Source organism: Lepus europaeus, chromosome 18 (assembly GCF_033115175.1).
Source record: "Lepus europaeus isolate LE1 chromosome 18, mLepTim1.pri, whole genome shotgun sequence".
NCBI classification, from domain to species: Eukaryota; Metazoa; Chordata; class Mammalia; order Lagomorpha; family Leporidae; genus Lepus; species Lepus europaeus.
Genome location: NC_084844.1, coordinates 41,556,247 through 41,578,005, shown reverse-complemented (window position 1 = coordinate 41,578,005; position 21,759 = coordinate 41,556,247). Strand labels below are relative to the sequence as shown.

The window sequence follows — 21,759 nt, the reverse complement described above, 5'->3', positions numbered from 1 at the left end:
GAGGTCAAAGAATGTACTTAGGTCACACAGCTTTGGTGAATTCAAACCTAGGAAATTTGCGGCCCCAGGAAATCACGTGGTGTCTCTGAGCGGAAAGGGTTGATATTATGCACATTTTGTTCCATTTAAAAATGTCAAAAATTTTGATGTAGTATTTGAGAAAAAGGTACACTGTCCACAGCTGTCTCGTCACTGTTTCTGTGCGTGGACCCTGAACGCTCACACGGAGTGTACTTGTGCATCTCCCACTGGGAATGTGCCAAATCCCAAGGTGCAGCAACACTTTTTTTTTTTTTCCAGAGGGAGCCGGGCAGGACAAGGTTAAGGCCATGTCAGAAAAGTCAGAGTGCCTTATCCAGAGCCACCATTGTCTAGCGCGACACAGGGAAGCCTGAGTAGAAGATCGTGCCACAAAAATAAACCATTTACAAAGTCAGCTTGGTCACCAAGAAATGGGTCTCTGCGCACAGCTTAAGAACGAACGTTGGGCCTGACACCTCCTACTCGACCAGGCCGTTTCTGTCTGATCAGGCGGGAATCCGGCGGCAAGCCAGGAGGCAGGTCCTGCGACGAGCCGCGGCCAACCTTGGCGGTGTGACCTTGGGCGAGGAACTTCTGCCCCCGCTCTGTAAAAGACGCGGGGTTCCACGAAGGGAGCCTTGCCGCTCCGACTCCCGGCCCCCGGCGGAGCCCCGGCCGCCGCGCCCCGGCGAGGGTGGGCGAGGCTCCCGCTCCCTGCGCCCCGGCGGGCCTGCCCGCGAGGGCGCTGTTCAGAGCCGGAGAGCATTCGCGTTCCGAAGGCGTTTGTCCCTCGCCGCGCGCCGTCCGCCCCGCCGCCGCCCGCGGACTCGGAGGAGGCGGAGCTGCTGCCGTCCCGGCTCCGGAGCCGGGAATCGGTTGAGGAGGCGGCGCGGCGGGCCGGGGCAGCCGAGGCTCGGGCAGAGCGGCTGGGGAGGCTGGCAGGTGGCGCCGGCAGCGCGGGGAGAGCGGCGCCGCGGGGTGGGCGCTCTGGGCGAGAGGAGTCCGCTCCATGCGTGCGGGCCGAGCTCGGCCCCTGCGAGCCGCCGACATGAAGAAAGACGTGCGGATCCTGCTGGTGGGAGAACGTGAGTGCGCGCCTCGGGCGGGCCGCGGCCCCGCGCAGCCCTGCTGCGCTCCCCCTGTCGCCCCCGGGCCGCGCAGCGCCTTCGCTGAGGTTTCCCCCAAGCCTTCCCGAGCCCGGTGCCCCTCAGCCCCTCGCCTCGCGCCCGCGTCTCCCCGCAGGCCCCTTCCTCCCCTTGGTCGTCGCAGCCTCTGCCCTCGGGCCGCGCTGGCCGCCAGGCCGCCCCTTTCTGACCCGCCTCGCCCCCCGCGGGGACGCCCGGTGAGCACCGGCCAGTGGGGGCTGCGCGGCCCGGCTCGCGGGGAGGCGAAGGGCGGCGGTGCGGGGCGGCCCCGCCGGTGGGCAAGGTCAGGCTCCTGGGTTTGCGCTCGCGCTCTCTGCCGCCAGCCTGCGTGGACGCGGAGGTGGGGAGGCTTGTTTTTGTGTTGAGCTACGCTTGAACCTGGCAGTATTTTCCGATATTTTCTCCTAAATCTACTCGCAGCTTGGGAGTGAACACGCACAGGGGCTCGGTGGACAAGGGTCCTTTAGCCGAAGCGGTTATCCCGTTAAGCGGTGTTTATTCCTTAGCTACTTGGCAGTGAACTTACAAACACCAGCAGGCGCTGGGACTCCAGCAGTCGCACATGCACGCCCTCGCAGCGAGCCCACCTTTCCCCAGGAGAATCAAGGGGTCATGCTCATGTTCACTGCCCGGGAGGACGGCAGCAGGGACTTCGTGATAGCGCTGTTGCAAGTTCCATGACTCAGTCGCTGGGACTAAAATAAGAAAGTGGGCTAGGCAAGCACTGGGTTGCTTGAAAGCACGTTAGTTGCTGCTGTCTCTGCTGTTGCCGTTTGGAAGCATTCCATCCTGAACCACATCCCATCCTGAAGTAGCCTCTCCAGGTCAGCGTGATGCTCCCAGCGACGCAAGTTACCCCCTTCTGTAGTGTCCTTTGATGGCCACTGGGGTCTGTTCACTTGCAGTTTGGAGAAATCTTCCGTCAGAATCAGAGTTTTGCAGTAAGCAGAGCCAGACATAGTTTTATTGTCTGCCGTTAATTTTGCCTTATTTTTGACTATACCTTTTTTGTTTTTAAGATCTATTTATTTATTTGAGATGGGGAGACAGATCTTCTTTCCTCTGGTTTACTCCCCAAATGGCCACAATGGCCAGGGATGGGCCAAGCCAAAGCCAGGAGCTTGGAACTCCATGTGGGTCTCCCATGCGAGTGACAGGGGCCCAAGCACTTGATCCGTCTTACATTGCTTTCTCAGGTGCATTAGCAGGGATTTGGAATGGAAGAGGAGAACCTATATGGGATGCTGGTGTTGCAGGCCACATCTTAACCAACTGTGCCACAACACAGGCCCCTTTAACTATATTTTAATCTGTATTTTGCATGTATTTACTTAACAAAGTTTGGGAGGTGGTGTTTGAAATGTGATTCATGCTGATGGGTTGGAGCAAGGTAGGAAAGTGACTAGATGACCTATTTTAAAAACTCACCTGTAGGGGCCTGTGTGTGGTGGAGCAGGTTAAGCTACCACCTGTGAAGCTGGCATCTCATATGGGCAATGCTTCAGTCTTGGCTGCTCCACTTCTATCCAGCTCCCTCCTAATCTGCCTGGGAAAGCAGGGGAAGATGGCCCAAGTGCTTGGGCACTGTCCACCACGTGGAAGACTAATGGAGTTCCTGGTTTGTGACCATTTGGGGAACAAACCAACAGATGGATGATCTTTCCCTCTCTCTCTAACTATGCCTTTCAAATAAATAAATATTCATTAATTAATTTATTTTATTAAAAAATGCTTTCTGTAACTGGTCATAAGATAGTTTTATAGTATAATAATTTTCATACAAATTTTAAAAAGAGAAAGGTCCTATGTTTGAGATTTAGCTTTACTCTTAGCAATTTCACATAATTAGTGTGTGAAATATTTAAATAAAATTTAAGTTCAATTGTTAACACTATTATTTAGGCATACATTTAAAAAATTCAAAATTTGTTAAAAATTACAAGTCATGTTTTTTGGAAATAAAAGAGAATAAGAGAGTTGATAAAATTGTCTATACAAGTTTTCAGATCAAGGATACTTGACAGAGAGAAAGCTGTAGTTTTTGAGGAATATACTTTTGTTTTAAACGCTTTCAGGGGCCAGCGCTGTTTCATAACCAGTAAAGCCGCCACCTGCAGTGCCGGCATCCCATAGGGGCGCCCGTTCGAGTCCTGGCTGCTCCATTTCCAATCCAGCTCTCTGCTATGGCCTGGGAAAGTAGATGAAGATGGCCCAAGTCCTTGGGCCCCTGTATCCACATGGGAGACCCAGAAGAAGCTCCTGGCTCCTGGCTTTGGATCAGCGCAGCTCTGGCCGTTGCAGCCAACTGGGGAGTGGAACCAGCAGATGGAAGATCTCCATCTCTCTCTCTGCCTCTCCTTCTCTCTGTAACTCTGAATGTCAAATAAATAAATAAAAGCTTTCAGGCTGGACCTGTGATGTGGCATAGGTTAAGTCTCCACCTGCACTGCCGGCCATCATGCCACATGGGCGCCAGTTTGAGTCCCGGCTATTCGACTTCCTATCCAGCTCCCTGTTAATGTGACTGGGAAGGCAGCAGAAGATGGCCCAAGTGCTTGGTCCCCTGCACCCTTGTGGGAGACCTGGATGAAAATCCTGGCTCCTGGCTTTGGATCAGCCCAGCTCTGACCGTTGCGGCCATTTGGGGAGTGAACCAGTGGATGGAAGACCTGTCTCTTTCTCTCTCTCTCTCTGCCTCTGTCTCTCTGTAACTTGCCTTTCAAATAAACAAATAAGTCTTTTAAAAAGAGCATTTAGGCCATATACCATATATAGAATTATAATACTATATATTGAAGTATAGTTGAAATATAGTTTTCATTATATTAAAGGCTGGTATTTTAGGGGAAATGCTGGAGGCTTTACTTTCTGGAATTTAATGTAAATATTTGATAGCTGGTAGCATAGCTGGAGCACTTTAAATGCTAGGTAAATGTAAGTGTGGCTAGATACTATTTTTTTTTTAATTTAAAAGTTTATTTATTTACTTGAAAGGCAGAGTTAGCAGAGAAAGGGAGAGAGAGAGAGAGAATCTTCCATCCAGTGGTTCATTCCTTAAATGCCAGGATTGGGCCAAACTGAAGCCAGGAGCCTGGAACTCCATCTAGGTCTCCCACATGAGAGCAGGGGCCCAAGGGCTTAGGCCATTTTCTGCTGCTTTCCCAGGTGTATTAGCAGAGCTGGATGGGAAATGGAGCAGCCTGACTTGAACCATTATGCATAAGGGGTGCCAGCTTCCCAGGTTAACCTGGTTGGCTGCAACATTGGCGTCAGACTAGATACTGTTTTAATACTAGTCTGATACATGGGTTTATCTACACCACAGATACTAGAAAACAGTGGTGATGATTTGAGTTAATTCTCATTTAAGCAAGTCTAGTTTTCAGTTGTTGTAAGATGGTTAACTAAGGAGAAGTGGAGAAACAAAGAAAAAAGAGCATCATCTCTGGTATTGTTGTGGAATCTGTCTTATTGCTGTCCTGGTGCCTGAACCACACAGTAGCAGCTTCATTCTCTGAAGCTCTGAACTGGTTGAGAATGGTTTCAACATTCTGGTGGCTACAGTGTTACATTGCACTGTTAAGGTAAAAGGGATCTTTTCTTGGCTCACTTCTGGTCCACCCAGGTTTTATTGCTAACTGTTTGCTTGATGTGTATTTAGAGCTTAAATCAGAGAAATTAGGCTGTGTATAAATTTTGAGGTATTTATTTGTAGAGAAAGCGAAAGTGTTTTAAATAAATGTATCCATTTTTTAACAGATTATTTATATATTTGAAAGTCAGAGTTGCACAGAGAGAGGAGAGGCAGAGAGAGAGAGGTCTTCCATCCGCTGGTTCACTCCCCAATTGGCCACAACGGCCGGAGCTGTGCCAATCCGAAGCTAGGAGCCAGGAGCGTCTTCTGGGTCTCCCACATGGGTGCAAGGGCCCAAGGACTTGGGCCATCTTCTGCTGCTTTCCCAGGCCATAGCAGAGAGCTGGATGGGAAGTAGAGCAGCCGAGTCTCGAACTGGTGCCCATATGGGGTGCCGGTGCTTCAGGCCAGGTGTTAACCTGCTGTGCCACAGTGCCCGCTAATGAATGTATGTTAATTGTTGAATACAGCAAATACCATTCAGGCCAATCAAAAGTCAATAACTGTTCTTTAAGTGAAACAAAATTTTAAAAAATCTTTAAAAATGCAGTGACATAAAGCTTAGTTTTTTAAGTCATCAGTTCTCATTCAAATTTGTTGTCCAGAATTTATATTTAACTAGATTTGCTGTACAAATGCTTAACATATATCATTGTTACAATAAAAGTAATAAGAATCTTATTACTTTTTTATCTGAATCATATAGCTATATTAAAAGTATGCAAGGTAGTTTTAGTTTAATGAAGTTATGGTTTTAAAATGAATTGCGGGGCTGGTGTGGCACTTGTTTGAGTCCCAGCTTCTGTGCTTCCAGTCTAGTACCTACTAATGCTCCTGGGAAAACAGCAGTGGATGGCTCTAGTGCTTGGGCCCCTGCTACCCACGTGGGAGACCTGGATGGAGTTCTTGGCTGAAACCAGGCCAGGCTGAAACCAGGTCTCTCTTGTGGATGATAGGAACTCAAGTACTTGGGCCATGATCCATTATCTCTCAGGTTGCACATTAGCAGCAATCTGAATAGGAAGCATGGAGTAGCCAGCACTTGAACAAGGCACCACAACATGGGATGTGGTCCCAAGCAGTGGATTAATTATTCCAGAAACCTGCCCCAGGCAGAGTCTCATCCTTAAGAAATATCTCAGGCCAGTGCCGTGGCTCAATAGGCTAATCCTCTGCCTGTGGCACTGGCACACCGGGTTCTAGTCCTGGTCGGGGTGCCGTATTCTGTCCCGGTTGCTCCTCTTCCTGTTCAGCTCTCTGCTGTGGTCCGGGAGTGCAGTGGAGGATGGTCCAAGTGCTTAGGCCCTGCACCCGCATGGGAGACCGGGAGAGGCACCTGGCTCCTGGCTTCGGATCAGCGTGTTGAGTCGGCCGCAGCGCGCCAGCCACAGCGGCCGTTAGGGGGTGAACCAACGGCAAAGGGAGACCTTTCTCTCTGTCTCTCTCACTGTCCACTCTGCCTGTCAAAAAAAAAAAAAAAAAAAAAAAGAAAGAAAAGAAATATCTCAGAGCAGGCCTGTGTTGTGGCATAGTGGGTTAAGCTGCTTCCTGCAACCTGCCGGTTAAGTCCCTGCTGCTCCAGTTCTGATCCACCTCCCTGCAGGTACACCTAGGAAAGCAAGGGAGGAGGACTCAAGTCTGTGGGCCCGTGCACCCACATAGGAGACCCGGTAGAAGCTCCTGGTTCCTGGCTTTGATTTGGCCTACCCCTCCCTGGCTGTTGCACCCATTTGTGGAGTGAGCCAGTGGATGGGGGATCTCTATCTTTTCCTCTCTCTCTCTGTAACTCTCTCTCTCTCTCTTTTTAAAAAAGATTTGATTTATTTGAGAGAAAGAATTACAGAGTGAGGGAGAGAGAGAGATCTTCCATCTGCTGGTTCACTCCCCAAATGGCTGCAGCCGCCAGAGCTGGGCCGATTTGAAGCCAGGAGCCAAGAGCTTCTGGGTCTCTCACGTGGGTACATGAGACAAAGCCCTTGGGCCATCTTACACTGCTTTCCCAGGCCATAAGCAGAGAGCTAGAACTGAAGTGGAGCAGCCAGGACATGAACCAGCACCCATATGGGATGCCGGCACCACAGGCAGAGGCTTAGCCTACTATGCCGCAGCACCAGTCATGTAACTCTGTCTTTCAAACAAATAAAATATATCTTTTTATTTTTTCAAGGTTGGTTGGTTGGTTGGTTGGTTTGTTTATTTTGACAGGCAGAGTTAGACAGACAGAAAGGTCTTCCCTGCGCTGCCTACCCCCCAAATGGCCGCCACGGCCGGCGCGCTGCCTGGATCTGAAGCCAGGAGCCAGGCACCCCTCCCCTCCGTCTCCCATGCGGGTGCAGGGCCCAAGCACCTGGGCCATCCTCCACTGCCCTCCTGGGACACAGCAGAGAGCTGGACCGGAGGAGGAGCAACCAGGACTAGAACCCCGGGTGCCAGTGCCACAGGCGGAGGATTGGCCCAGTGAGCCGCGGCTCTGGCCTTGTTTATTTATTTGAAAGGCAGAGTTACAGAGAGGCAGAGAGGTCTTCCATCTGCTCGTTCATTCCCCAAATGGCCACAATGGCCAGAGCTGGGCTGATCTGAAGCCAGGAGCCTGGAGCTTCTTCCAGGTCTTCCATGTGGGTGCAGGGGGCCAAGGACTTGGGCCATCCTCTGTTGCTTTTCCAGGCTGTTAGCAGGGAGCTGGATCCAAAGTGGAGCAGTCGGGACTTGAACCAGTGCCCATATGAAATGCAGGCATCTCAGGCAGAGCGTTTACCCACTATGCCACAGTGCTGGTCTCTAAAATAAATCTTTAAAAAAAAAATCTGTTACCAACTTCAAAAATTCTTCAGTGATTTTTGATTTTACTTGAAATGAAGTGCAATTTTTTTTTTGAAGATTGATTTATTTATTTGAAAGTCAGAGTTACAGAGAGAGGGAGAAACAGAGAGACAGACATCCTCCATCTTCTGGTACACTCCCCAGATGGCCACCATGGCCTGCGCTGGGCAAGGCTGAAGCCAGGAGTTTTTTCCAGGTCTCCCAAAAACATGGGTGCAGGGGCCCAAACACAGGGAGCTGGATTGGAAGTGGAATAGCTGGAACATGAACCAGCGCCCATGTGGGGCGCTGGCATTGCATGTGGTGGCTTTACTCACTATGCCATAATACTGGCCCCGAAGTCCAAAATTTTTAATGCTGGCCTGAGAAGGCTATCCACAGTCTGGCCCTGTTTTGCTTTCATACCACTCCCTCCTTCATTGCAGTTTCCCTACAAGTAGGCCCTGACCTAGACATTTTCCCCATTACTGTGCATGAGTGTCCATTTGTTTTTCTATCTTTTGGGCTGGAAAGGAAGCAGGCCGGGGATTTGTCCTGTTTATTGCTAAATCTCTAGCAGCTCGTACAGGACTAGCATAAAAGTAGGCAGGGAAGTAGTTGTTGAAAGAATGAATGAATTCAAGTTGGTTGAGTTTATTTAGACTTTCTTTGTTTTCTAAACCACTCCTCTCAATCACAAAAATGTGCTTATTTTCCTTTCTTAAGTCCATTCTGATGTGGTTATTGTCAGGTTTTGAAGAGTCAGCATTCATCCATTCTCTAGTTCAGTTTCCTTAGCTTTGTCTGGAGAGTCCTGTGTTGTGGCAGTAAAATAGACCAATGACTTACAGTGGCAAGGCCAGGTATGTTTCATTTCTTGGCTGCTATATATTATTTCCCTTGCCAAGAGATCAGCTCTTGGGGCCGGTTCTGTGGCTTAGCGGGTAAAGCCGCTGCCTGCAGTGCCAGCATTCCTTATGGGTGCTGGTTCAAGTACTGGCTGCTCCACTTCCAGTCCAGCTGCCTGCTGATGGCCTGGGAAAGCAGTGGAAATGGCCCAGGTCCTTGGGCCCCTGCACCCACGTGGGAGTCCTGGAAGAAACTCCTGGCTTCTAGCTTCTGATTGGCCCAGCTCTGGCCGTTATGGCCATCTGGGGAGTGAATCAGCTTGATAGAAGACTTCTCTCTCTCTGCCTATGCCTTTTAAATAAATAAATAAAAATCTTAGGGGCCGGTGCCTTGGCTCACTTGGTTAATCCTCCGCCTGCAGCACCTGCATCCCATATGGGCGCCGGTTCTAGTCCTGGTTGCTCCTCTTCCAGTCCAGCTCTCTGCTGTGGCCTGGGAAGGCAGTGGAGGATGGCCTGAGTGCTTAGGCCCCTGCACTCACATGGGAGACCAGGAAGAAGCACCTGGTTCCTGGCTTCAGATCGGCGCAGTGCGCCTGCCATAGCAGCCAATTGAAGGAAGACCAACAGAAGGAAGACCTTTCTCTCTGTAGCTCTCTTTCACTGTGTATAATTCTACCTGTCAAATAAATAAAAATTAAAAATAAATAAATAAAAATCTTAAAAAAATAGAAAAGAGATCAGCTTCTTGCAGCACCAGAGGCTATATAGAAGATTGAAAGGATTGGAGAAAGGCTCTTCAGGTATATGCTGACATTTATTTTACAAAACAACTTTTTTTTTTTTTTGACAGGCAGAGTGGACAGTAGAGGGAGACAGAGAGAAAGGTCTTCCTTTTTGCCGTTGGTTCATCCTCCAATGGCCGCTGCGGTAAGCGCGCTGCGGCCGGCGTACCGCGCTGTTCCGATGGCAGGAGCCAGGTGCTTCTCCTGGTCTCCCATGGGGCCCAAGTGCTTGGGCCATCCTCCACTGCACTCCCTGGCCACAGCAGAGAGCTGGCCTGGAAGAGGGGCAACCGGGACAGGATCGGTGCCCCGACCGGGACTAGAAACCGGTGTGCCGGCGCCGCAAGGCGGAGGGTTAGCCTAGTGAGCCGTGGCACCGGCTCAAAACAACTTTCTAAGCTCATTTTAAAGCTATATTACTTTCTATCCTGGTCTTTGTTGGGGTTGTATTTTTTTTGTTTTCAAAAATATTTATTTATTTATTTGAGAGGTAGAGTTACAGACAGAGGGACACACGGAGAGAAAGGTCTTCCATCCACTGGGTCACTCCCCAAATGGCCGTAACGGCTGGAGCTGTGCCAATCCGAAGCCAGGAGCCAGGAGCTTCTTCTGGGTCTCCCACACATATACAGGTCCAAACCACTTGGGCCATCTTCTGCTGCTTTTCCAGGCTATAGCAGAGAGCTGGATCCGAAGAGGAGCAGCTGGGACTTGAAGCGGCACCCATACGGCATGCCAGCGCCACAGGCAGTGGCTTTACCTGCTATACCAGAGTACCAGCCCCATGGGATAGTATTTAAATTATGCCAGTTTCATTATACTGTATTTACTACCCAGGTGATACTCTATAGTCAAAGATGTGCACAGTCTATTCTGCATCATGCTCAGATATGAACTGAAATCCAGTCTCCAAGTCTTTTTGACTCCTGTGGCACGGGTTGATCTGGTTTGAAGAAGATGGATAGTTTATAACTGACAGCGTTTACCCAGCAGGCCACAGCATCTGCATGTGATCAATCAATTGTTACAATGTTTAGTTATTTCTCCAAATCCTAAAGTTTACTAGTTAAAAATAGAACTCCATAATCATCCTTTTCCCCCCAGTGTATTCTAATTACAGTGACTTAGGAAGAGCCAACAAGGCTTCTTAATAAAGCAGTCAGGAATGAAGAATAGTTTCTTTTGCCACTTGAAACAAGGCGTGTTTGTTATCAAGAAAAATAGCCAATATGGCTGGTGGGGTGGTAATTGGAACCAGAGAATGTTATTTCTGCCTCATGCGTATTAAGAATTTGCTGTCATTTGGGACTAGATGTTCAAAAGATGTGATGAAAAGACAAGAAATCTGTAGCCTGAGTAAATCTAGATAATTTGTTCTGTAGTGACGAATGGTGTTTTCCATGCATGACCTACTTAGAAGCACGGAGTTGTAGACAGAGCTGTAGCATGTTGTGTTGAACTGGATCAGAGACCTTCTGTCCTTGGGGATAATCACGGCCTTGCTTTTTGTTTTTAAAATTAGCCTTCATATTTCTCATGAAAAATAGAAGAAATAGAAAACATGAGATGCTGACTAGCAGGATAGTTATTTTTCCTATTTATATCAAATATGTTGTATATATAGCAAACATTTACATATTATACAAACATAATTTTGTCATAATTTTAAAATTATGTACTATAATCTTTATAATATGAAATATAATTAGTATAATAATTTTTTTTCCTAATGGAAATAATTTTTGGGGTGCGCATTTAGCCAAGTAATTAAGACACTGGTTAAGAAGCCCATGTCCCACTACATTAGGGCACCTCGTTTGGCTTCTGACTCCAGCCTCCTGCTAATGCCCAGAACTCTACCTGTGTCTCCTATGTGGATTGTAGGGGCCCAAATACTGAGCTGCCTTCGAGGGTGTGCATTAGCAGGAAGCTAGATCAGAAATGGAGAAACTGAGACTCGAACTGGCGCTCTTATTTGGGATGCAGGGTTCCCAAGCAGCAGCTTAGCCCACAGCACCACAACGCTCACACCATTGTTGGATTTTCATGTGGTTCAGATTCATTGTATTTTTAAGTGGGAGAGATCAAAGAGATTCTTTGATTTTTTTTTTAATTTTTTTTTTATTTTTTGACAGGCAGAGTGGACAGTGAGAGAGAGACAGAGAGAAAGGTCTTCCTTTTTGCCGTTGGTTCACCCTCCAATGGCCGCCGCGGCTGGGGCACTGCGGCCGGCACACCGTGCTGATCCGATGGCAGGAGCCAGGTGCTTCTCCTGGTCTCCCATAGGGTGCAGGGCCCAAGCACTTGGGCCATCCTCCATTGCACTCCCTGGCCACAGCAGAGAGCTGGCTTGGAAGAGGGGCAACCGGGACAGAATCCGGTGCCCCGACCGGGACTAGAACCTGGTGTGCCGGCGCCGCAAGGTGGAGGATTAGCCTATTGAGCCGCGGCGCTGGCTCGAGATTCTTTGATTTTTAAAAGCTCTTTCATTATAGAATTCATAGGCTAGATGGAATTTTTGTACTGTAATGAGTGCTAAATTGCCTCAGATTCTTTTCCACATGAGTCAGGATATGAATAAATAAAAATATCACACTTTAAGAGGGAGTAATAGATGTAAATAACGAAGTGACTTATCTTTGGTACACTGTTTTGTATGTTTGTATGTTCAAACATAAGGAAAGCTCTTAAAATATTTATTTGAAAGGCAGAGTAAGAAAGAAAGGGATCTTCCATCCGCTGATTCACTCCATAAATGGCCTCAAGAGCCAGTGCTGGGCCAGGTCAAAGCCAGGCACTGCATCAGATCTCTCATGTGGGTGCACGGGCCCAGGAACTTGGGCCATCTTCTGCTGCTTTCCTAGACACATTAGCAGGGAGCTGGATTGGAAGTAGAACAGCTGAGATTCAAACTGGTGCTCATGTGGATTGCTGGTATTGCAGGTAGCAGTATTACCCACTGCACCACAATGCTGGTCCCTAAGGAAGGCTCTTTTATTGCAGTCTTTACGGTACTCCTCTCTCTATTTGCTTTTTATGTCTGTGGCTAGCCCTGTTGGAATTGACCTGGTGGCAGATTTGTACTCTGGCAGAAGCCTGCTGCTGCATGGGCAGCCAGAACTGCCTTTCAGACTAAAGAGCTGAGCTCTGAAGAAATCTGAATTTCCTCATAAAATCGGTCTTTCCACTTTGAAAATATCACTGGAGACATAGGAGTTCTGTGGGAAAAGGGAGGAGACTATGACCAGGCAAAGTTGTTCTAATGAGTCTCCTTTTTTCAAAGATTTATTTATTTATTTGAAAGGCAGAGTTACAGAGAGGCACAGAGAGAGAGAGAGGGAGGGAGGGAGGGAGGGAGAGGGAGAGGTAGGTCTTTCATCCGCTGGTTCACTTCCCAAATGGCTGCAATGGTTGGAGCTGGGCCAATCTGCAGCCAGGAGCCAGGAGCTTCCTCCAGGTCTCCCATGTGGGTGAAGGTCCCAAGGACCTGGGCCATTTTCCACTGCTTTTCCAGACCATAGCAGAGAGCTGGATGGGAAGTGGAGCAGCCGGAACTCAAACCAGCACCCATATTGGATGCCGGCATTGCAGGCGAGGCTTTACCTGCTACACCACAGTGCTGGTCTCTCTAGTGAGTCTTAACAATGAGCGATGAGGAAGAATGGTGGAGTATTTTTTTTTAAACATTTATTTATTTGGAGCCGGCACCGTGGTGTAGCGGGTAAAGCCACCACTTGTGGTGCTGACATCCCATATGGGCATCGATTCGAGCCCCGGCTGCTCCACTTCCAATCCAGCTCTCTGCTATGGCCTGGGAAAGCAGTGGAGGATGGCCTAAGTCCTTGGGCCCCTACACTCATGTGGGAGACCCGGAAGAAGCTCCTGGCTCCTGGCTTCAGATTGGCAACCATATGGGGAGTGAACCAGCAGATGGAAGACCTCTCTCTCTCTCTCTGCCTCTCTGTAACTCTGCCTTTCAAATAAATAAAATCTTTTTTTAAAAAAGAATGTGTTTTATTTAAAACAAAATTCATTTATTTATAAGTTAGAATTATAGAGGGAGCGGGAGAGACAGAGATCTTCCATCAGCTGGTTCAGTTCCCAGATGGGCACAATAGCCAGGGCTGGGCCAGGCCAAAGCCAGGAGCTTCTTCCAGGTCTCCCACATGGGTTCAGGGGCCCAAACACTTGGGCCATCCTCTGCTGCTGTCCCAGGTACTTTAGCAGGGAGCTGAATCAGAAGTGGAACAGCCAGGATTCAAACTGGTGCCCACATGGAGTGCCAGCATCACAGGGAGCAGCTTTACCCACTACGCCACAGCACCAGCACCGAGTTCTAAGTTTCTTGGTGCTACAGTGGTGTGGCTCATTTAAGATGGTTTTGCGGCCGGCGCTGTCGCTCACTTGGCTAATCCTCCGCCTGCGGCGCTGGCACCTCGGGTTCCAGTCCCAGTTGGGGCACCAGATTTGGGATTGCTGGGACTTTAAGAAAGGCCATGATGGAGGATTTAAGGAAAAAAGCTTAGAAAATGATACATGTAAGTTGACAAGTTCTGGAAATTTCTGAAACTCCACATTGGCTTGGTGCATACTTTGTTCTTGTAGATGGACAAATGCTCTGCCAAATCCCTTTCCCATACCCAGTTGGAACATATAGTTTGTGGATCTGTCTGTCATTTTTAGCATACTGTTTTACCTAATGTGATGTGCACTTTTTCTTGTGTTGCAAGTCCTTTTTTTTTTTTTTTTTTTTTTTTAAGTTTTAAGAAGTATATTTCCATTTGAAGGGCAGAAAGAGAGAGAAGGATTTCCTGCCTGCTGATTCACTTACCAGGTGCCTGCAACAGTGGGGCAAGCTGAAGCGAGGAGCCTGGAACTCAGTCCAGGTCTCCCACATGGGTGGCAGGGGCCTAACCACTTGAGCCATCACCTACCTCCCAAAGTGCATTTCATCAGGAAGCTGGGATTGGAAGTGGAGCTGGGTTGTGAACCCAGGCACTCTGATATGGAGTGTGGGCATCTCAAGTGGTGTCTTTACTGTGGTGCTAAATGCCAGCCGCCAGATCTGTGTGCTATCTGGTAGTTTCATCATACAAGATGAGCATTTACAGAGTATCCAGGCCTCTTTCTTTTTATTTTTTATTTATTTTTATTTTTTTAAATTTTTTTTGACAGGCAGAGTGGATAGTGAGAGAGAGAGACAGAGAGAAAGGTCTTCCTTTTCTGTTGGCTCAACCCCCAATGGCCGCTGCGGTCGGCACACCACGCTGATCCGAAGGCAGGAGCCAGGTGCTTCTCCTGGTCTCCCATGGGGTGCAGGGCCCAAGCACTTGGGCCATCCTCCACTGCACTCCCAGGCCACAGCAGAGAGCTGGACTGGAAGAGGAGCAACTGGGACAGAACCAGCGCCCCAACTGGGACTAGAACCCAGGGTGCTGGCGCCACAGGCGGAGGATTAGCCTAGTGAGCTACGGTGCCGGCCTCTGACAGATTACTTTTTTATTTTTATTTTTTTGACAGGCAGAGTAGATAGTGAGAGAGAGAGAGAGACAGAGAGAAAGGTCTTCCTTCTTGCTGTTGGTTCACCCTCCAATGGCCGCTGCGGCCAGCGCATCTCGCTGATCCGAAGCCAGGAGCCAGGTGCTTCTCCCGGTCTCCCATGGGGTGCAGGGCCCAAGCACTTGGGCCATCCTCCACTGCCTTCCCGGGCCATAGCAGAGAACTGGCCTGGAAGAGGGGCAACCAGGATAGAATCCAGTGCCCCAACCGGGACTAGAACCCGGTGTGCCGGTGCCGCAAGGCGGAGGATTAGCCTGTTAAGCCACAGCGCTGACCCAAGACAGATTATATTTTAAATACTCTGTTACCACAGATCAGAGAGAACATATGATATTTGTCCTTTTGTGAGTGGCTTATTTCACTAAGTATAATGGTCTCCTGTTGCATCCATTTTGTTGCAAATGACAGAATTTCATATATATATATATATATTTATTTATTTTACCACTGTGTAGTATTCCATAGAGTATATATACCATAATTTCTTTAGCCTCTTCAGTTGATGGACATCTAGGTTGATTCCACACCTTAGCTATTGTAAATTGAGTGGAAATAAACATGGAGGTACAGATAACTCTTTTATATGCTGATTACATTTCCTTTGGATAAAATCTCAGGAGTGGGATGGTTGGGTCATATGGTAGGTCTATATTCAGCTTTCTGAAATATCTCTATACTATACTATCTTTCACGGTGGCTGTACCAGTTTACATTCCCACCAACAGTGGATTAAGTTACCCTTCTGTCTACATTCTCGCCAGCATTTGTTCTTTGTTGATTTCTGTATGAAAACCATTATAACGGGGGTGAGGTGAAACCTCATTGTGGTTTTTTTTTAAGGATTTATTTATTTATTTGAAAGAGTTACACACACCCACACACACACACACACACCCAGAGAGAGAGGTCTTGCATCCATTGATTCACTCCCCAATTGGCCGCAACGGCCGGAACTGCGCCGATCTGAAGCCAGGAGCCAGGAGCGTGTTCCAGGTCTCCTATGTGGGTGCTGGGAGCCAAGGACTTGGTCCATCTTCGACTGCTTTCCCAGGCCATGGCAGAGAGCTGGATCAAAAGTGAAGCAGCTGGGTCTCGAACCGGCATCCATATGGGATGCCAGCACTTCTGGCCAGGGCATTAACCTGCTGCACCACAGCACTGGCCCCCCTCATTGTGGTTTTGATTTGTGTTTCCCTGATGGCTAGTGATCCTGAGCATTTTTTCATGTGTCTGTTGGCCATTTGAATTTCTTCTCTTGAGAAATGTCTGTTCAGTTTGTTTTGTTGTTGTTGAGTTTCTCGAGTTCTTTATAGATTTTGGAAGTTAGTCCTTTGTCAGTTGAGCATTGTTTGTAAATATTTTCTCCCATTTTTTTGGTTGTCTCTTCACTTTGATGAATGTTTCTTTTGCAGTGCAGAAGCTTCTCTGTTGTAATCCCATTTGTTAATTTTGGCTTTGATTGCCTGTGCTTCTGGGGTCTTTTCCAAGAAGTCTTTCCCTATGCCAGTGTCTTTTAGGGTTTCCCCAATGTTCTCTAGTAATTTGATGGTATCTTGTCATAGATTTAGGTCTCTGATCCATTTTGAGTGGGTTTTTGTGTAAGGTGTGAGGTATGGGTCTTGTTTTATACTTGTGCATGTGGAAATTCAGTTTCCCCAGCAATATTTGTTGAAGAGACTGTCTTGGCTCCAGGAGTTGATTTTTGTTTCTTTGTCAAAGATAAGTTGGTTGTAGATGGGTGGATTTATTTCTGGGGTTTCTATTCTGCATGAGTTAAACATCTGTTTTTATGCCAATACCAGGCTGTTTTGATTATAACTGCCCTGTAGTATGTCTTGAGGTCTGGTATTATGATGCTTCCAGCTTTGTTTTTGCTGTTTAAAATTGCTTTTGCTATTCGTAGTCTCTTGTGTTTCCACATGAATTTTAGCATCATTTTTTCTAGATCTGAGAAGAATATTGTTGGTATTTTGATTGGTATCGCATTAAATCTATAAATTGATTTCAGTAGTGTGGACATTTTGAAGATGTTATTCTTCCAATCCATGAGCATGGAAGATTTTTCCACGTTTTTGTCTTTTTCTATTACCTACTTTAATGTTTTGTAATTTTCATCATAGAGATCTTTGACGCCCTTGGTTAAATTTATTCCAAGGTATTTAAATATTTTGTAGCTGTTGTGAATGGGATTGATCTTAGAAGTTCTTTTTCAAACCAGGTCCTCAAGTTTGGGATGCAGGCATCTCAAGTGGTAACTTAACTGCTATACCAAATGTTCACCCCTAAACTTTTCTTTTTTATCTTGGTACATAGAAAAAGTGTTAATATTATTGGTGATAAGTGCCTAAATCTGTTAGAATAGCTTCTCTGTAAAAGTAGGGAAGACCTAGCGGCCTTGGTAAATGATATCCCCAGGACATGGAATAGTGCTTGCCATATAGAAGTGCTCAAGAAATATTTGTCCAAGGCATGAAAGAATGCATAGCTGAGTTTCAGTTGCCACCTGTAAATTTAGAACGTGCCAATATTTATTGCCAAAATTACCTTCAAAGTAGTACTTTTCTGAGCAGGCATTTAGGTAGCCATAAAGGTGGTGATTTTTTAAAAAAAATAATTGATATGAAGGCACAGAGAGAGAGAGCGAGAGAGAGATCTTCCATTCACTGATTTAGTCTTCAATGGCACACTGGCCAGAGCTGGACTAGGCTGAAGCCAGGAAGCCGAACTCCATCCTAATCTCCACACTGGTGGCAGGGGCACAAGCACTTGGGCCATCCTCTGCTGCCCTCCCAGGTCTTTAACAGGGAACTGGGTCAGAAGTGGAGCATCTGGTACTTGAACCTGCATCCATATGGGATGCTGGCATTGCAGGGGGCAGCTTAACCCACTGCTTCACATTGCTGGATCCTAAGGGTCTGATTAAAATACCCATGTCCATATGTCTTAGTACCTGGGTTCAACACCAAGCTCTGACTCCTGAGTCCAGCTTCTTGCTAGTGTGTACCCTGGGAGGCTGCAATAATGGCTAAAGTAATTGGGTTCCTACCACTCACCTGGGAGACCTGGATTGAATTCCTGGCTCCCAGGTTTGCTGTAACCCAGCCCCTGCAACTGCAGTCATTTGGGGAAGGAACCAGCAGATGGGAGGCCTCTCTCTCTCCATCTCTGTCTCTGTCTCTCAAATAAAACAGAAATAATGTTAAAACCAAATAGGGGCCAGTGCTGTAGCATAGTGGGTAAAGCCTTCAACTGCAGTGCTGGTATCCCATATAGGTACTTGTTCGAGACTGGCTGTTCCACTTAACGTCCAGCTCTCTGCTGTGGCCTAGGAAAGCAGTCGAAGATGACCAAAGTCCTTGGGCCCCTGCACCTGCATGGGAGACCTGGAAAAAGCTCCTTCCTGGCTCCTGGCTTTGGATCAGTTCAGCTCCAGTCATTGTAGCCATTTGGGGAGTGAACCAGTGGATGTAAGACCTTTCTCTCTGCTTTTCTGTAACACTGCCTTTCAAATAATAAATAAGTAAACCTTTAAAAAAATTAAAAATAAAAGCACTCACCTTTTAAAAAAATAAAACAGTACCTTCTGTAGTAGCAAAAATTATGTTTGTTTTTGAAAACTTAGTGGGGGCCAGTGCTGTGCATAGCAGGTAAAGCCACCACCTGCAGTGCTGGCATCCCATAAGGGCAATGGGTGCCAGTTTGAGACCTGGCTGCCCCACTTCTGATCCAGCTTTCTGCTATGGCCTGGGAAAGCAGTAGAAGATGGCCCAATCCTTGGGCCCCTGCACCCACATGGGAAGACTCAGAGGAAGCTCCTGGCTCCTGCTTTGGATTGGCGCAGCTCCAGGCGTTGCGGCCAATTGGGGAGTGAACCAGTGGATGGAAGACCACTCTCTTTCTCTGCCTCTCCTCTCTCTGTGTAACTCTGACTTTCAAATAAATAAATAAATCTTAAAAAAAAAAAACACTTAGGAGAAATGCAAAAACCACTAAAATTACAATTATTTAAACAAATTTTAAATTTACTTTCATTTTATTTAAAAGAGAGATAGACCGAGATTTTCCATTTGCTGGTTCACTCCCCAAGTGTCCACAATAGCCAAGGCTAGACCAGGCTGAAGCCAGGAGCCTGGAACTCCTAGAACTCCCACGTGGTAGACAGGGACCCACATTCTTGAGCTATTAACTGTTGCCTTCCAGGATGTGCATTAGCACAGACTTTGGTACTCCAGTGTGGGATGCAGGCATTCCAAGTGGAATCCTAACCACTGTGCTAAACACTCACCCCTGCAATTGCTTTTACTTCAGAAATAACCACTACTGGTGTATATATTCTTCCAGGGTCTTAAAAAATTCACATAGATATTTATTTATCAAGTAGGCTCATACTGTACATATTTATTTATACCTGCATTAATGGCATTTTTAAAAGTAGAGTAGAACAATTTGAGTTTCCATATTATGATGGCTAGGGATTATAATTCATAAAATTGCAGAATAATATAGGAATCCATGAGTCTATATTCATCTATTAATGTTATGCACGTACATAAATCAGAAGGGAAAACTTTTCCTTATAAGAGTCTACAAAGGGGGTTGGCGCTGTGGCATAGTGGGTTGAGCTGCCGCCTGCAGTGCCGGAATCCCATATGGGCACCAGTTCGAGACCCGGCTGTTCCAGCTCCCTGCTATGGCCTGGGAAAACCATGAAAGATGGCCCAAGTCCTTAGGCCCCTGCACCCATGTGGGAGACCCAGAGGAAGCTTCTGGCTCCTGGCTTCAGACTGGCCCAGCTCAGGCCATTGCAGCCAACTGGGGAGTGAACCAGTGGATGGAAGACCTCTCTCTCTGCCTCTCCTTCTCTCTCTGTGTAACTCTGACTTTCAAATAAATAAATAAATATTAAAAAAAAATAAAGAGCCTGCAAAGTAGTATAAAAAAGTATTGATAGAAAGCCACTATTCAGTTGCCAGCTTTGGGGCATAGTAAGCTAAGCCTCTGCCTGTGGTGCTCGCGTCCATATGGGTACCAATTTGTATCCCAGTTGCTCCTCTTCCATCCATCTCTCTGCTATGTCCTGGGAAGGCAGTAGAAGATGGCCCAAGTGTTTGGGCCCCTGCACCCATGTGGGAGACCTAGAAGAAGCTCCTGGCTCGGATTGGCCCTGCTCCAGCCATGTGGCCAATTTGGGAGGAACCAGTGAGTGGAAGCTAGCTTTCTCGCTCTCGCTCGCTCTCTCTCCATTCCTCTGTAACTACCTCTCAAATAAATAAATAAAATGTTTAACCAAGAAAAAGTCACTATTCAGCAACCAGTACTGCAATGTTTGTTTCGGGCAAGGATCACCAATGGGTGTTAAAGCTGGTAAGCTAGGCCAGCGCCGCGGCTCACTAGGCTAATCCTCCGCCTTGCGGCGCTGGCACACCGGGTTCTAGTCCCAGTTGCCCCTCTTCCAGGCCAGCTCTCTGCTGTGGCCCGGGAGTGCAGTGGAGGATGGCCCAAGTGCTTGGGCCCTGCACCCCATGGGAGACCAGGAGAAGCACTTGGCTCCTGCCATCGGATCAGCGCGGTGCACCAGCCGCGGCGGCCATTGGAGGGTGAACCAACGGCAAAGACCTTTCTCTCTGTCTCTCTCTCTCTCACTGTCTAACTCTGCCTGTCAAAAAAAATAAAAAATATAAAAATAAAAATAAAGCTGGTAAGCTAAATTTCTCCAGAGGCTACTGTGGCATAGTAGGTTAAGCATCTGCCTGCAGCACCAGCATCCCATACGGGCGTTGGTTCAAGTCCTAGCTGCACCTCTTCTAATCCAGCTCTCTGCTATGGCCTGGGAAAGCAATAGAAGATGGCCCAAGTCCTTGGGCCCCTGTACTGCGTGGGAGTCCCAGGAAGCTCCTGGCTCCTGGGTTTGGCTTGGCACAGCTCTGGCCATTGTGGCCATTTGGTGAGTGAACCAGTGGATGAAGACTTTCTCTCTCTCTCTCTCTCTTTAACTGCCTCTCAAGTAAATAAATAAATCTTTTTTTAAAAAAAAAAAGTTTAATGAGAAACAGAGGGTTTACATTTTCTCAAATTATTGTTGCACAAGATAGTTATGAATTATAACAGGGAAAATAAAAATTTTACAGTGGAGAAACCTGGCAGACACCATCTTACCCACATGATCATGCTAACAAGGTACCAGTCAGCTGCTGTCTGCCATGGTATACTAAGAAGGACATAATAATGTTTTGGGGGTATTCCTGCCAGAAATACAAGGACATTTAAAAATTTCAAGATCATAAAAGACAAAGATTTAGAAACTTACAGATTACGGGAGGGTGAAGAGACATAACAGCCAAACGTAGCATTTTATTCTGAGCCAGAAAGAACATTTTTTTCCTCTAAAAGATAATAGTGGGACACATGATAAGTTGATGAGTTCCACAGATTGGATGATTGTAGTGTAGTGGTGTGAATTTCCTACTCTTTGGTCATGGAAGAGAATCATCTTGCATTTAGAATATATACACTAAGACACATTACAATCAAATGTTTTTATATTTATATGTAATGACAGAGAAAGAGAATAATGCAAATATAGTAAAATGTTAATATAGAGGAAATCTAGGTAAAGGATAGATATGAATTCTTTGTACTATATTTGCAATTCCTCTGTCTGAAATTTTTTTAAAATAAGTTAAAAACAGTAAAAGTTAGCCAGAGCTGCTGAATCAGTCACCAATGAGTCAGTGAATATTTTAGTTAACCTACAGTGTTTGTGTATGTGATGCATGCTAACTGTGGGAGTCACCATTTCCTTTCTATATCATTAGCTTGTGTTAGCAGTATTTTTAAAAATATGGCATGAGAAAGAACACTAGCTCAACCATCAGGAGATGGTTTATGTTCTTGGGTCTGCAACTAATCTTTTAGTGAATTTGTTTGCTTATTTATTTATTTATTTATTTATTTGAAAGGCAGAGTTA

At 46.9% G+C, this 21,759-nt stretch overlaps 1 protein-coding gene across 6 annotated transcripts in view; it reads left to right on the top strand.

Moving 5' to 3' along the window:
• The first annotated feature begins 909 nt into the window (after positions 1-909).
• The window catches only part of RHOT1 (ras homolog family member T1), a 92,168-nt gene continuing 71,318 nt past the window's right edge, over positions 910-21,759 (top strand). The window contains exon 1 of one of the 6 annotated variants that reach the window (XM_062174977.1): positions 910-1,106. In XM_062174977.1, the coding sequence (XP_062030961.1) occupies positions 1,031-1,106 (76 nt within the window). In that variant the 5' untranslated portion in view covers positions 910-1,030. The remainder of the gene's footprint in view (positions 1,107-21,759) is intronic. The other 5 variants (XM_062174979.1, XM_062174978.1, XM_062174980.1 and 2 more) reach the window with 5 other exon arrangements.